Here is a 15479-nt window from a genome sequence, read left to right on the forward strand (position 1 = left end):
TATTGTCTGCTCTTATAGCTCAGTGATCATTCTATATTGTCTGCTCTTATAGCTCATTGATCATTCTATATTGTCTGCTCTTATAGCTCAGTGATCACTCTCTATGGTCTGCTCTTATAGCTCAGTGATCACTCCCTATGGTCTGCTCTTATAGCTCAGTGATCACTCCCTATGGTCTGCTCTTATAGCTCAGTGATCATTCTATATTGCCTGCTCTTATAGCTCTGTGATCGCTCCCTATTGTCTGCTCTTATAGCTCTGTGAACACTCCCTATTGTCTGCTCTTATAGCTCAGTGATCATTCTATATTGTCTGCTCTTATAGCTCAGTGATCATTCTATATTGTCTGCTCTTATAGCTCAGTGATCACTCCCTATGGTCTGCTCTTATAGCTCTGTGATCACTCCCTGTGGCCTGCTCTTATAGCTCTGTAATCACTCCCTATGGTCTGCTCTTATAGCTCTGTGATCACTCCCTGTTGTCTGCTCTTATAGCTCTGTGATCACTCCCTATGGTCTGCTCTTATAGCTCTGTGATCACTCCCTATGGTCTGCTCTTATAGCTCTGTGATCACTCCCTATGGTCTGCTCTTATAGCTCTGTGATCACTCCCTGTGGTCTGCTCTTATAGCTCTGTGATCCTTCTATATGGTCTGCTCTTATAGCTCAGTGATCACTACCTATGGTCTGCTCTTATAGCTCAGTGATCACACCCTATGGTCTGTTCTTATAGCTCTGTGATCACTCCCTGTGGCCTGCTCTTATAGCTTGATGATCTTTGCCTATTGTCTGCTCTTATAGCTCTGATAGTCTGTTTTTGTTATCCCAGATGGACTGCAATGTCTATTTAAAAAATGTACTTCATAGTTCTTATAAGAAAAATGTTACATTATATTTATTCTTGGTCACTAATCTAACTGCAGTAAAAGTCAGAATTTTGGGAAATTAATAAATAAAAATAAAAGATGTCCAGATGCAAAGACTTGAGATACCACAAAAAGAATAGAATACTTCTTTGTTATGACCCTTTCCATCAGAGAGATCTAATTATATTATGTATCTGTTTTCTAGGCCTTAATGAACAATGTTTATTTTTGCTTACAAGAATAAGGTTTATGTTTCTGGTTACCTTGAATTGCTCCCAGCTGGTGATCTTCTGGAACAGAGCATCTCCTGGACTGGCGGTTTTGACTACATGCCGGGGACCTTGCAGGGAGTAGTTGGCAGAGATGTAACCAGACCTCACTGCCCATTTCAGGAAGCGATCTTTCACCAAACTCAGGATTCGGCTATCAGGAAGTGATTTACTAAAATCTCCAATGAAGCAGACCCCGTAACTTACTGAGTTGTAGCCTTTGGTGTGAGCGCCAACCCAGTGCCACCCACGTCCTTCATAGATGTGTCCATCAGAACCTACCACAAAGCTAGAAGAGGTGGCAAAAAAGAAGTGATTACAAAATCTGTAACATTGTATGGATTAGTCGCTACTAAATCTCTTATCCATGTACTCATTCTATCCCGCATTGATTAATGCAATAGTCTCCTAACTGGTTTTCCCAAGAACAGACTCTCGCCACTGCAATCCATTTTAAATGCTGCATTGGTTACCAGTATCTTACCGTATTCCATATAAAACACTTCTATTTGCATATAAAGCTATTAACCATACTGCACTAGCTTATATCTCTGCACTTATCACAAAATATCTCCTATCTCGACCACTCCGCTCTGCACAAGATCTGCATCTCTCTTCTGCACGGATCACCAGCTCCCATTCACTATTACAAGGCCTTGATAAAGGGAACTTTGATTCCCAAAACGCGTTGGCCAGAGGGGACATATAGAAAAGGAGAGGACTTTCAGCATCACAGGATCCTTGGAAAAAAGGTGACACACTGTTTTAGAAAACCTTGGTACTTTTCACGGCCGGACTGACCGGGTTTGTGTTTGCCAGCCTTTCCAGGATAACTGATCCTCCCCTTTTTATTCTACATCTTTGTTTTATTGTGTGTTTTTTTTTTTTAAATCACTGGTACTTGTGTATTTTGGCAGCGCCCCCGATGTCCGTCGTACGATGAACGTATCGCATCGCATGCCATGTACCCGATGCAACGCGATTTTGACCCCCTATACGATTAAAAATCGTATAAGCACCCTAAAGGGTGCTTTTGAGCACCCTAATGGGTGCTTACAATGTTAAATGCACCCCCACGCCACCTCCCCCACTATAAACGTGAACCCGAAGCGTGGCGAGCGCAGCGAGCCCACGAGGGGCGGCGCTACGCGTCCTACGACCTTTTCATACCCCCACTATCCACGTCGGCGTGGAGTTGAGAACAGAATAGTGTGGCGAGCCACCGAGCCCGAAGCGTGGCGAGCGCAGCGAGGGGACGCGGATACCTTCACAGGTAAACGCGTCCCTTCGCGGGCTTCACAGGTATCCGCGTGCGCTCGCCATGCTTCGGGCTCGGTGCGCTCGCCACACTATTCTATTCTCCACGCCGACGTGGATAGTGGGGGTATGAAAAGGTCGTAGGACGCGTACCGCCGCCCCTTGCGGGCTTGCTGCGCTCGCCACGCTTCGGGTTCACGTTTATAGTGGGGGGGTGGCGTGGGGGTGCATTTAACATTGTAAGCACCCATTAGGGTGCTTAACATTGTATAAGCACCCATTAGGGTGCTTATACAATGTTTAATCGCATCGCATCGTATGGCATTGTATGCCATGTACAATGGCATACAATTTCAAAATTGTATGCCATCGTGCAGTATCGTACGATATCGCGTCGCATCGCATACCATCGTATGCTTTATGGTATGCGATGCGATGGGCGCCGCCAAAATACACAAGTACCAAATCACTTTTCTAGTAAATATAAAATCTGTATAAAAAAACATTGGAGCACATCATCCATTCAAAAGATACCTTGATGGGAGGAGCCAGACATGATCAATAGTGAGTACTGGCCAATATTTGAACCCACCCAAAAGATACCTAGATGCGTCTGGAATGCACATAACCTGATGTGAGTCAGGTGCGATACAGAAAAAATAGCCATCTCTATAGCATAATAAATCCTATAAAGTGTACGAACAGTCAGAATTTATAAATATCACATTTCTTTTTTTTTCCCATTCACGCAGTATTGGGGACAGGAGCACCAGTGGAATACACCCCTGAAAGAAAATACCAGGACCATAAATAAATTCCTGAATTTAAGTATGCCCTGCACCTCCGCTATTTAGTTTTCACCTGTTTGACCTAAGCGAAGCACCACCCACTACACCTATCCCTCTCTTTTACCAATAATTTTAGGTCATATGCCTGAAAAAGTGCAATAAATGGTCTATACGAACTTGAGAACTGACAATCTACATGCAGCAAAGAGACAGGAAAAACAAGGCATGGACTAAAACCGTGAAAATACAGGGTATATTGTGCTCTACCTGGTATGTGAGAGTGGTGCTGCTTATCCTGGGGTCTGTCCAAATGGACCCCTGGGGATTATTACTGCGCGAGTATGGATAGCGCACTCAGGGTGGGTGTGAAGTGAAGTGCAGTGCAGAAGGAAATAAAGGTAAATGGAAGAATTGGAGGACTAGAACCGTACCCTACTGCCTAAATCTAACCCCTCTCCCCTTGGAAGTGCCAAATCCTAAAACCCCCCTTTTCACAGCCTAGCCCTAACCTTCCCCTACACCAGTGGTTCCCAACCCTGGTCCTGAAGTACCCCCAACAGTGCACGTTTTCCAGGTCACCCAGCAGGTGCACAGATTATTCAGGCACATTTTAAAAGATCCACAGGTGGAGCTTATTATGTCACTTGTGATTCTGTGTGGAGACCTGGAAAACGTGCACTGTTGGGGGTACTAGAGGACCAGGGTTGGAAACCACTCCCTACACCAATGTGTGTATAGCTACAATTAAGCAGCCCTGGTGGCTGAGGTTTCTGCACAGCATCCAGTGGGTCAGAACTGCCGTAATGAGGAGAGAGGTGGCCAGTAAAGACATGAAACATGAACCAGCCATTTTACCAATGTCATTGGCAGCCATAACTCTACTTCGACATTCACTTTACCTAAGCCTTCTCTTGCGGACCCCCCCAGCATGGTGGCCACCCGTGGCATCCCCTCCATCATGCAGCCGCCCAGCAGTGGTCTCTCCCCGGGCCGTGCTGCACTCTGCTCGTCGGCCTGGTCCCGGCACCACCAGCCAGTGGCAGCAGCAGCAGCTGCAGTAAATAGCTGCTGTGTATGGGGAGAGGCGTAGATCGCAAGGGAAGCAGTGAGCACCAGCAGCTGCGGGAGAAAGGGGCCCTCTTCCAGTAGTCCATGAGATGTCCCAGGACTCCGGGAGTCTCACGGACATTCCGGGAGAGTCGGCAACCATGAACTAAACATACCTACCAGTGCTCGGATGCCACCAAGGTGAAGTCTTCAAGTTAAAGTAGTAATTTGTTAGGAGCTGCACGGGCAGCGCCTGCACTCACCCGGCAGTCTCCACTGAGGTCCCGGCGGTTGCCAGGTTACCGGGACGCCGTCGCGTCATCAGCCGGATACTTCCGGCGGACGGAGACGGGCGCCCGGCAGCTTGGAGACAACCCCTTCCTCCCCTGCCGCAGCGGTTGCCAAGGCGACGGGGGGCGCCTGGCGGCCGCAGGGAGGTAGGGGTGTGCATGACGCCGCACGCAGCGTCAGGGTAGCGCTCTGGCGCTCTATTTAAACTGCATGACCGGTGCACTCAGACGCCGGCTATAGTTCTTGATTTGGTGTCTCGAGTGTTCCCGGTTCCAGGCTCCTGCACAGCGTTTGTTCCTGTCCCCAGTGGCCTTGTCCTAGCTGCCTCCAGGATCCTTGTCTCTCCTGGTTGCAGATCCCTCCGTTTTTAGATAAGTTGGGAGATTCCCACTCTCTGTCTCCTTACTTATTATTTCATTATTGTGTCAGCATACTGTGTATTGTTACACCTGTCAGCATTACTTATTGGATCCATCTTGTGTATTGTTACACCCGTCAGCATTCTCAGTATTGTGTCAGCTTACTGTGTATTGTTACACCTGTCAGTTTTGGTTGTTGGATCAGCTATTGTGTATTGTTACACCCGTTGGCAACAGCATTTGCCTAGGGGGTTCCACCTTAGAGTGTTATCCACTGGCACCCTCCTCCGTAGGGCAGGGTAGTTCTCACCTCTTGTTTGTTAGTTAGCTTTCCCCTTGTTTACCTCTGGCCTTGGCGGCTGCGTTGTCACTAGTAAGACCAGGTGGCATCGGGGTGGGAGCCTGACTAACGGGCTCCCACGAACGCGGCTATTATTAGTGAAGGTTAGCTTAGCACGCATCCGCCAATTCCAATAGGTGACAACGGAGTTAGGGTTGGCGAGATCTCCTGTGTCCCTAACATTATAGCCGGCCATACTTCACTACCACTTCCCTGGCGTTAGTTCAGCTATCATGGATCCGGCCCAGCAGGCTGCTAGTCACGCTTTGGCGGGACAGATGCATACCCTGACACAAGAGCTCCAGAAATTGACCCTCCGGGTTAACTCACAAGAGGAACGGGTACAAGGGGTATTATCCTCATCCAGAAACCCTGAACCCAAGTTGAGTCTCCCGGATCGGTTTTCCGGGGAGCGTTCCCAGTTTTTTAACTTTAGGGAGTCGTGTAAACTTTACTTCAAACTCCGCCCGGCCTCCTCCGGCTTGGAATCCCAGCGGGTGGGAATGGTTATCTCCCTTTTGCAGGGGGACCCACAGACCTGGGCTTTTGGCCTTCCCGCAGGGTCTGAGGCCCTTACCTCTGTGAATGCTTTCTTTTCTGCCATGGGGTTGCTGTATGACGACCCGGACCGTGCTGCCTCAGCTGAAGCCAACCTGAGGGCACTACGGCAGGGTCAGGGTAATGCAGAGGCTTATTGTACCCAGTTTAGGAGGTGGGCCATTGATTCAGGTTGGAATGACCCAGCCCTCCGCAGCCAGTTTAGAATTGGTCTATCTGAAACTTTAAAAGATGCTTTGGTTCACTACCCTACCCCGACCTCCCTTGATGAAATTATGGAGTTAGCCATCAAGGTAGATCGGAGGTTCCGGGAACGCCAGAGAGAGAGGGAGTCTGGGATATTTCCCTCATCTTCACTGGGGGAAACCTCGGAGGTTGCCTGTGACGAACCCATGCAGATTGGGGCTACACGTTTGTCAGCCTCAGAAAAGAATCGCAGGAGGTCTCTGTCTGTATTGTGGAGGTCAGGGTCACCGTGCGGTTGTCTGCCCGTTGAAGGCGGGAAAAGACAGGGCCTAAGTGTTTTTGGGGAAACTCACTTGGGCCTATCTTGTTTTTCTCCCCTTGACTCGATAATTATTCAGGTTTCTGTCTCTTGTAAAAACCGCACTGTCGATACCACTGCTTTTGTTGATTGCGGCGCAGCCGGCAATTTTATTGACGAGGGTCTGGTTCATTCGTTGGGGCTCGAGCCCATTCCCTTGGTCAATTCCTTGTCGGTCTGTGGCCTCGATGGTCAGTCACTCTCCAACGGCAGTGTTACCGCATGCACTCCTTCTCTTCAGCTTTCGGTGCGGGCCCTCCATTCTGAAGAGATTTCCTTCTTTTTGTTTCACTGTCCTCTCACGCCACTCGTCCTGGGGTTACCATGGCTTAGGAAGCACAATCCCAGTATTGATTGGACCACAGGAGAAATCACACGTTGGGGCTCCTCCTGTTCTGACCATTGTCTCTCTCTTCCTCTTCGTCTTGTTCTTCCCGTTTTTTCTTCCCTACCTTTACCCTACAGAGACTTTGCCGATGTGTTTTCCAAGAAGGAAGCTGATACGTTGCCCCCTCACCGTCCCTTTGTGCTATAGACCTAGCCCCCAATGCCAGATTGCCCAAGGGACGCCTATATGCCCTCTCAGCACCTGAATCCCAGGCCATGGATTCATACATAAATGAGAGTCTTGAAAAAGGATTAATTCGTCCTTCTAAGTCTCCAGTAGGCGCAGGGGGTTTTTTTGTAGAAAAAAAAGATGGATCTTTACGTCGCTGTATAGATTATCGGGCCTTGAACAAAATTACCATAAAGAATTCCTACCCGTTACCACTCATCTCTGTTTTATTCGACCAAATCCGGGAGGCAAGAGTCTTTTCCAAGATCGACCTTAGAGGAGCATATAACCTCATTAGGATTAGGAAAGGAGATGAGTGGAAAACTGCTTTTAATACGCACTCAGGCCACTACGAGTATCTTGTAATGCCGTTTGGCTTGGCCAACGCTCCTGCAGTCTTTCAGGATTTTATCAATGAGGTTCTCCGGCCTTACCTGGGGTTATTTGCTGTTGTTTACCTAGACGACATTTTGATTTTTTCCAAGTCACTTCCTGAACATCGGCAACATGTCCGCCTGATCCTTCAGAAGTTGCGTGAGAATCAACTATACGCCAAACTCGAAAAGCGCGAACTCGAAATTTTTCAAGTCTTATTTCTAGGTTATGTCATCTCTCCCAAGGGTTTTTCCATGGACCCCAGTAAGGTTCAGGCCATCATGTCCTGGGCTCGTCCTACTAACCTCAAGGCGATCCAAAGATTTTTAGGATTCTCTAATTATTATCGGAGATTCATCAGTTCTTTTTCTGACATTGTCGCCCCCATTATTGAGTTGACTCGCAAAGGAGCCGATCCGGAAGTTTGGTCCCCACAGGCCATCGAATCCTTTCATAAGCTAAAGAAAGCCTTTTGTTCGGCTCCCGTCTTACATCACCCGGACCCCAGAATTCCTTTTCTTGTGGAGGTTGACGCCTCGGATGTAGGGGCTGGAGCCGTCCTTTCCCAGAAGGACATTCATGATCAGAAGATTCATCCTTGCGCCTTCTTCTTCCGCAAGTTCTCCACAGCCGAAAAGAATTACGATGTCGGGAATCGGGAATTGTTGCCCATTAAGTGGGCTTTCGAGGAGTGGCGTCATTGGCTTGAAGGGGCCAAACACGTCATCACCGTGATCACCGACCACAAAAACTTAGCCTACATTGAATCGGCCAAACGGCTAAACCCACGACAAGCTCGGTGGGCATTGTTCTTTACCAGGTTTCAGTTTATCATTACATTCAGACCTGGTCCCAAAAATGTCAAAGCTGATGCTTTCTCTCATAGTTTCCAGACTTGTCAGAGTGCTGAACTGGAAGATGCACCCATTGTCCCATCTTCTGTAATTTTTGCGGGTCTGACTCAGGATTTGGCCTCCCGTGTTCTGGCTTCTCAGCCTTCAGCCCCTCAAGGGACTCCTCATAATCGCCTGTTTGTCCCTAAACATCTGAGGGAATTGGTCCTCAAGGACTTTCATTCCAGTAGGGTCACGGGACATCCGGGCGTCACCAAGAATCTTGAGCATTTGTCCAGAGCAGTTTGGTGGCCCACCATTAAACAAGATGTTACTCTTTTTGTCTCTTCTTGTCCTGTTTGTGCTCGACATAAGTCTTCCAGATTATCACCAGTGGGTACCCTCCTGCCATTGTCCATTCCAGAAAGACCGTGGTCCCATATTTCTATGGATTTTATTGTCGACCTTCCTCCATCTTCTCACTTCACCACCATTTGGGTCACGGTTGACCGCTTTAGCAAGATGGCACATTTTATACCCTTGCGTAAACTTCCCACAGCCAAAGAATTGGCACAGCTCTTTATCACTCATGTGTTCAGACTACACGGCCTTCCCTTGGATATAGTTTCAGACAGGGGGTCTCAGTTTGTGGCTAGGTTCTGGAGGAGTTTTTGTGCTGGGTTAGGAATACAGGTCAGTCTGTCTTCTGGATATCACCCACAGTCCAACGGACAGACCGAAAGGGTCAATCAGGCCTTGGAACAATATTTACGCTGTTTTGTCTCCAAATGTCAGAGCAATTGGGCTGAGCTGGTACCCTTGGCCGAGTTTGCTTATAATAACTCCTACCACGTGGCTTCCAAGAATTCACCCTTTCTGTGCAATTTCGGCTTCCATCCCAAGTGCAACTCCTTTCTTGTTCCTAGGGATTCTTCTCGCTTGCCCTTCTCCACGGTATCCCTCCTTAGGAGATCATGGCAAAAAGTGCATTTAGCGCTGAGACAATCTTCGGCACGTTCTAAAATTTTTTTGGACAAACATAGGAGACCATGTGTATTCCGAGTGGGGCAAAAGGTGTGGTTGTCAACCCGCCACATCAAGCTTCGCCAGAGATGCCCAAAACTGGGACCCAGGTTCATCGGTCCATTTCTGATCACTGCTCAGATCAACCCCGTGGCATTTAGGTTGCAGCTTCCCAGAGCGCTGCGAATCAATAATGTCTTCCACTGTTCTCTTCTCAAACCAGTCTCGATGGCTTCTCAATCAGGGCCTGCCCAGAAGCGTAAACCGGTCCTCGTTCAGGGGCACAAAGAATTCATAGTGGAGCAGATTTTGGATTCGAAGATCGTTCGGGGTCAACTCAAATTTTTGGTCCATTGGAAGGGGTTCGGAGAGGAGGAGAGGTCTTGGGTACCTGAGCGATTTTTACATGCACCCAGACTCAAAGCAGAGTTTTTTAAAACTTCCCCATTCAAACCCGGGTCTAAGGGTTCGGTGACCCCTCCTCAAGGGGGGGGTACTGTTAGGAGCTGCACGGGCAGCGCCCGCGCTCGCCAGGCAGTCTCCACTGAGGGCCCGGCGGTTGCCAGGTTACCGGGACGCCGTCGCGTCATCAGCCGGATACTTCCGGCGGACGGAGACGGGCGCCCGGCAGCTTGGAGACAACCCCTTCCTCCCCTGCCGCAGCGGTTGCCAAGGCGACGGGGGACGCCTGGCGGCCGCAGGGAGGAAGGGGTGTGCATGACGCCGCACGCAGCGTCAGGGTAGCGCTCTGGCGCGCTATTTAAACTGCATGACCGGTGCACTCAGACGCCGGCTATAGTTCTTGATTTGGTGTCTCGAGTGTTCCCGGTTCCAGGCTCCTGTACAGCGTTTGTTCCTGTCCCCAGTGGCCTTGTCCTAGCTGCCTCCAGGATCCTTGTCTCTCCTGGTTGCAGATCCCTCCGTTTTCAGATAAGTTGGGAGATTCCCACTCTCTGTCTCCTTACTTATTATTTCATTATTGTGTCAGCATACTGTGTATTGTTACACCTGTCAGCATTACTTATTGGATCCATCTTGTGTATTGTTACACCCGTCAGCATTCTCAGTATTGTGTCAGCTTACTGTGTATTGTTACACCTGTCAGTTTTGGTTGTTGGATCAGCTATTGTGTATTGTTACACCCGTTGGCAACAGCATTTGCCTAGGGGGTTCCACATTAGAGTGTTATCCACTGGCACCCTCCTCCGTAGGGCAGGGTAGTTCTCGCCTCTTGTTTGTTAGTTACAGATGGGTCTTTTCCCATCTTTGCAGGGGATGGCGCTGGCGTCGCCAGCCGCCATCCCCCGCCAGCGCCATGGCGATGGTGAGAAGGGGACGCGCGCGCACGAGCGGCGCACGCGTCCCCTTCCGACGGCGCTTCCATTCGTTCCCCCGGGTCCCCGCCGGCTTGCCGGCGGTAACCCGGGGTCCCCGCCGCCTGCCCGCACCCCCCCTAACCCCCCCTTACCCTGTCCGTCTCCCTGAGGCGGAGACGGACAGGGTTTCCGTCGCGCTAGCGACGGAGACTGAGACGCGCGTGCGCGTGAGACGCACGCGCGTCTCAGTCTCCTCGCTGGCGAGGCTGCTGGCGGGTCGCCAGCGTGTACGTTCTGGCGACCCGCCAGCAAGGATGAACACCAGCACATACTGTAGCTTTCCCCTTGTTTACCTCTGGCCTTGCCGGCTGCGTTGTCACTAGTAAGACCAGGTGGCATCGGGGTGGGAGCCTGACTAACGGGCTCCCACGAACGCGGCTATTATTGGTGAAGGTTAGCTTAGCACGCATCCGCCAATTCCAATAGGTGACAACGGAGTTAGGGTTGGCGAGATCTCCCGTGTCCCTAACATAATTGCCTATCACTTCAACTTATTGCCTACATTTAAGGATGGATTTGCCACTAAAAGGATCTCTAGATTTAATGTTATGGTCTTAAACTAGAAATCGCCTGAGAACAATACAAATGGGCAGTAAGTGGACAGAGTAAACAATATAGAAATGGAAATCGGAGCTGGCAATAGACAAGTTATACACTCTGGGCTCTGCTATGGCAACAGTCTATAATGATTACACCGTTAGGGCTGTTTGCAGACAAGAATGAAATAAAGAAACAGGACTTTGAGACACCATTAGCCATCACTCAATGTAGCTCATCAGAGAGGGTTATATATATAGGGATGGCAATCCCGGGGCATTTTTTCAATCCTGGGAATTGGGATTGAAAAATGCTCAATCCTGGGATTCCCGGGATTGGCATCCCTAAAAGTAAACCTCCCTTGTGCCCCACAGTGACTTAATTTGGGGAGCGGCGGAGGGGGGCAGGAGGCAGCGATGTGGAGGCAAGTAAGATACGTGCGGTCTGGAGAGATCCGGCGGCGAGCGGGTTTCGGCACTGGTGGTGCAGCGCTGCGACCTGCTCAGCGTGACCTATGACTGAATCACGTTGCGCAGGCCACATGCGAAGTCTAATCCCGAAATCCCGGGATTAAAATCCCGGACATTTTGGGGCCACCCTAGTTATAAATGTATGGGGTTCTTTTTTTCAAATTAAAAGTTTGTTGCCAAGAAGCTTATACTCCATTATCTTTCATTTTTACCATTGTATAATTAATATTTATATCAGGGGTTCCCAATATTTTTCTAATCACGGCACCCTGGAGTATCATAATTCTTCCACGGCACCACTAGGCCCCAAAAAATATATATCAAATGAAGTAGATTGTGTTTATATGTGCTTCTTAGGGTCAGTTATGTGGTAAAGGGCAGGATTTGGTTCTGATTGTACACATTTTATGATTGGCAGCCACCAACACTGGTTTTGTCTAGAAATAATTGATCATAAATAATTTGAATTGGTCCTGGATGACCAACCCGAGGCACCCCTGCAAGTGTCCCAAGGCACCCCAGGGAGCCTAGGCGCACAGTTTGTGAACCACTGATTTATATAGTGTTTGTAAATTAATCATCCACTTCTAGTTCCTACCTGTAGCCAATGTCATTCCAGCCCCGGTACTGCTGGTGGAAACTCTGGATGCTGCGCATATGTGCTGCACATTCCTGGAAGGAGGTACAAGGCTGAGATGGCTTATAGGTGTGGTGGATATAGACGTTGGACAGAGGAAGCTGCAGGAGAGTGGGGGTCCCTTTGTATGGCTGGGCCTCCCACATGCAGCGAGGTATCACTGCAGGACACTCTGTAAAGTGAAGTAAAGTGAATCAGGACAACAAATAGTTGACACAGTATAACTGCAACATCCGCCAGATCAAAGAGATATTGTCAAGCCCATCCAGCTCTTATGTCAAGACATACATATCATTATATAATAGGCAAAACACATAGCTGGAAAGAGATGCCTTAAATAGGTGCTGATGGCCCATTCGTCTGCAGGCCAAGGCAGGACGGGTGTGATATAGGGGCCTGACAGTCGGGATCCCGACTGCCCAGACTCAGACAGCATGGTGAGCGCAACTAAGCCCCTTGCGGGCTCGCTGAGCTTGCCAAACTGCGCTCGCCGCGCTGCAGGCACAGTGGCGAGCTACGTGAGCCACCTATTCTATTCTCCCTCTAAGGGAAAATAGCCGGTGGCCGTCAGGAACCCGGCTGTCGGTGTTTTGACAGTCGGGATCCTGACGTCGGGTGAATGCCTGACGGGATCCCGACTGTCGGGACCCCGTCAGGACAGCATGCCACATTATATACTCATATGTATGTCTTGGCAAAAGAGCCGGTTGGGCTCTGAAACGTTTACTATTGTATACAGTACAAGCCTACTGAAGTGTATATATTCTTCAAAGAAGAATTACAGGTGTGCTGTTGAATTTCACTTGGATATCCCTACTTTTCACAAGGCACCCAAGGCAATAAAAGGTATTGGGATTACTAAGTGCCGGTCTGGATAAAAAAAATGCCTCTTTCTGGATACAATTACTGTACACATATACATATTGGGGTTATTCTGGTTCACTCGCAAAGGCAAATTCCTTCTTAAATGCACAAAACCATGTGCACTGCAGGTGGGGCAGATGTAACGTGCAGAGAGAATTAGATTTGGGTGGGGTTTTAGTTTAAAGTGAGATCTATATTGCAGTGTAAAAATAAAGCAGTCAGTATTTACCCTGCACAGAAACAAAATAACTCGCCCAAATCTAATTCTCTCTGCACATGTTACATCTGCCCCCCCTGCAGTGCACATGGTTTTGTCTATTTGAGAAGGAATTTGCCTTTCAGAGTAAACCAGAATAAGGGCCATTATACAGACTTATAAACTGTGATTTGTACCGAGATATTGCTGCTGAAACTCCTTAGCCGCTGCAGCTGCCGTGCTGTTCAGCTCTGTGTCCGTGATGTTATTACGTCCACAGCTCGCGGCAGATTTCCTGTAACAACCAATTGCTTTGCGGATCTCCTCTTCTAACTGACCTTCTTCTAGCAGAGCTTGGAAGTCCTGTCTTCTAAATGAGCTCAATGCTGGCTCCCCCCAGTAGTATGACTGAAGCAGGGAACTCATAGTCTGGGTCTCATTTGCCAACCTCTCCCGCAGCAGAGTACCATCCACTGCACCATTGATGTAGGCCAATGTCAGGTAATTTCTGGAAGGGGCACATTTTAGCTGAAAGTATTTGGGAGAGGAGATGGAATCCCAGCAGCCATCTGCAATACATAGTTGTGTTTCCTGGAAGGCTCCAAGATCAGCAAAATTCAATCCTAACAACACTGCGAGGGGGGCTGGGAAACTGTCATCACTGCCTGGTTCTAGGCTTGACCCCTGCTGGTCAGAAGAACTTGAGTTATGTGGACAAGGACGTCTTCCCTCGGCATCCTGTGACATTTGCACCACACTCTTGGGTACACTTTCTGCATGCTGCCCATCACAGGCAGCTTTCCATCCCCTGGCCATGGCACCAAGTAGAGGTCTTAATGCCACAGTGCTGCCATCAGGGGCCAGGACAACCCCTTGTTCCTGCCACCCAAGGTCTTCTGATCTCTGGACCTTGTGAGACAGCAGAACACGGGCTACAGCAGCTTGTTCATCAGTAAAATACAGAGGGGAGGTTAATGGTGGACTGGCAGCAGAAGAAAGGAGAAGCTGGGCTAGATCCTGGGCAGAGGAGTTTGTCACATTGGCTTCCAAATCCTGCACAAGGCCAAGAAAGGTTTTCATATTCATAGCTTGTCCTAAAGAAGGATTAAGAGTAGATTGTAAGTCAGACTGTGGTGAGTAAGACCAAAATGCTAGCACCTCTATGAGTGCAGACACATCCACTCACTCGAGTGTAGCATATACAATGACTTAGACCACACTACATTGCCTCTCACCCTTCCTCCAGTCATCCGCCCTGTCCACCCCTTCATACCAACAGCGGAATGTATTAAGCTAAACATGTGGTAAACCCCCCGTTTTCGGGGGTTTTACTGCATTTCCTAATGTATTAATGTCCGGCCGCCGCATGACCACATAGCAGGGTATCGCCACCCTATAGAAGCCTATGGGCTTCTTTTCGCCACCTCTGCTGCAAACCCGCAGCCCCCCTCTATCCCTTCCCCGGGCTTACCTTGCTGCAGGTCCTCCTGGACCCCGAAGTTAAACCCCTCCTCCCCCTAGCAAGTCACGTTGAGCTGTCCCGGCAAGAGGGGAGCAGGAGGCGGCAGGGAGGTGACGGAGACCCCCCGCACACCACATTACAGGTATCGCGGGTGGCCTCCGTCACCGCACCACGATGCCAGCTGCATATGTTGATACATATGTGCTGGCTCGCGGCGGCCGGGCGGCGATGTATATTAATACATACCGCCCCAAATCACTAATCAGAGGCTCTGTTTGCCAGCTGTATAGGTTATCTGGTATCTCCTGAGTGCTGAAAAAGGAAAAAAAAAAGGAAAAAAAATTAGCGCTGATACACCAATGAACATTCACAATATTTAATATCAAGAATTAAAAACAAGTAAACAATAATGGTAAGACAACAGGATCCGTTCCTATGAATGCCACCGCTAATAGTGATTTGCTCCAATAATATCCAAAGGAAAACATGTAATGGGCACCAGTTGGTGGTATGCGGGTAGTGGGTAGAATTGAATAGTTACCACAGTTGCCACAGTTGGATCACCAGGAGGAATTGTTCCATTCGGAGTGCATAAACAGCACTGTCTCTCCAAAATAGGTGAAGGTGCCAGAGTCCAGTGGAATGGAATAAATGGAGTGCGTGGGGGTGGCTGGTCCGGATCCAGGGAAATAAAAGTGCTGGGTGCAATGTCCAGGGCTCCTGACGCGTTTCCCTGCAACTAGGTGCAGCTTTGTCAAAGGAATAGCCATGTGGCTTGGAGGATGGTTTATATACCTGTCCTTAATTGGACAAATCAGCACATGTGCGATGC

The 15479-nt window shown here is 49.0% G+C and overlaps 1 protein-coding gene across 2 annotated transcripts in view; it reads right to left on the minus strand.

Annotated features, from left to right (window-relative positions):
* Nucleotides 1–15479, minus strand: part of PGLYRP2 (peptidoglycan recognition protein 2) — a 53351-nt gene that overhangs the window by 2157 nt on the left and 35715 nt on the right. For both annotated transcript variants that reach the window (XM_083184939.1, XM_083184940.1), the window contains exons 3-5: nt 13383–14279; nt 12087–12297; nt 1129–1423 (exon numbers count right to left, since the gene is read on the minus strand). In XM_083184939.1, coding sequence (XP_083041065.1) covers nt 1129–1423; nt 12087–12297; nt 13383–14279 — 1403 coding nt within the window. The remainder of the gene's footprint in view (nt 1–1128; nt 1424–12086; nt 12298–13382; nt 14280–15479) is intronic.

The sequence above is a fragment of the Crinia signifera genome, chromosome 4, assembly GCF_055691185.1.
Source record: "Crinia signifera chromosome 4, ASM5569118v1, whole genome shotgun sequence".
NCBI classification, from domain to species: domain Eukaryota; kingdom Metazoa; phylum Chordata; class Amphibia; order Anura; family Myobatrachidae; genus Crinia; species Crinia signifera.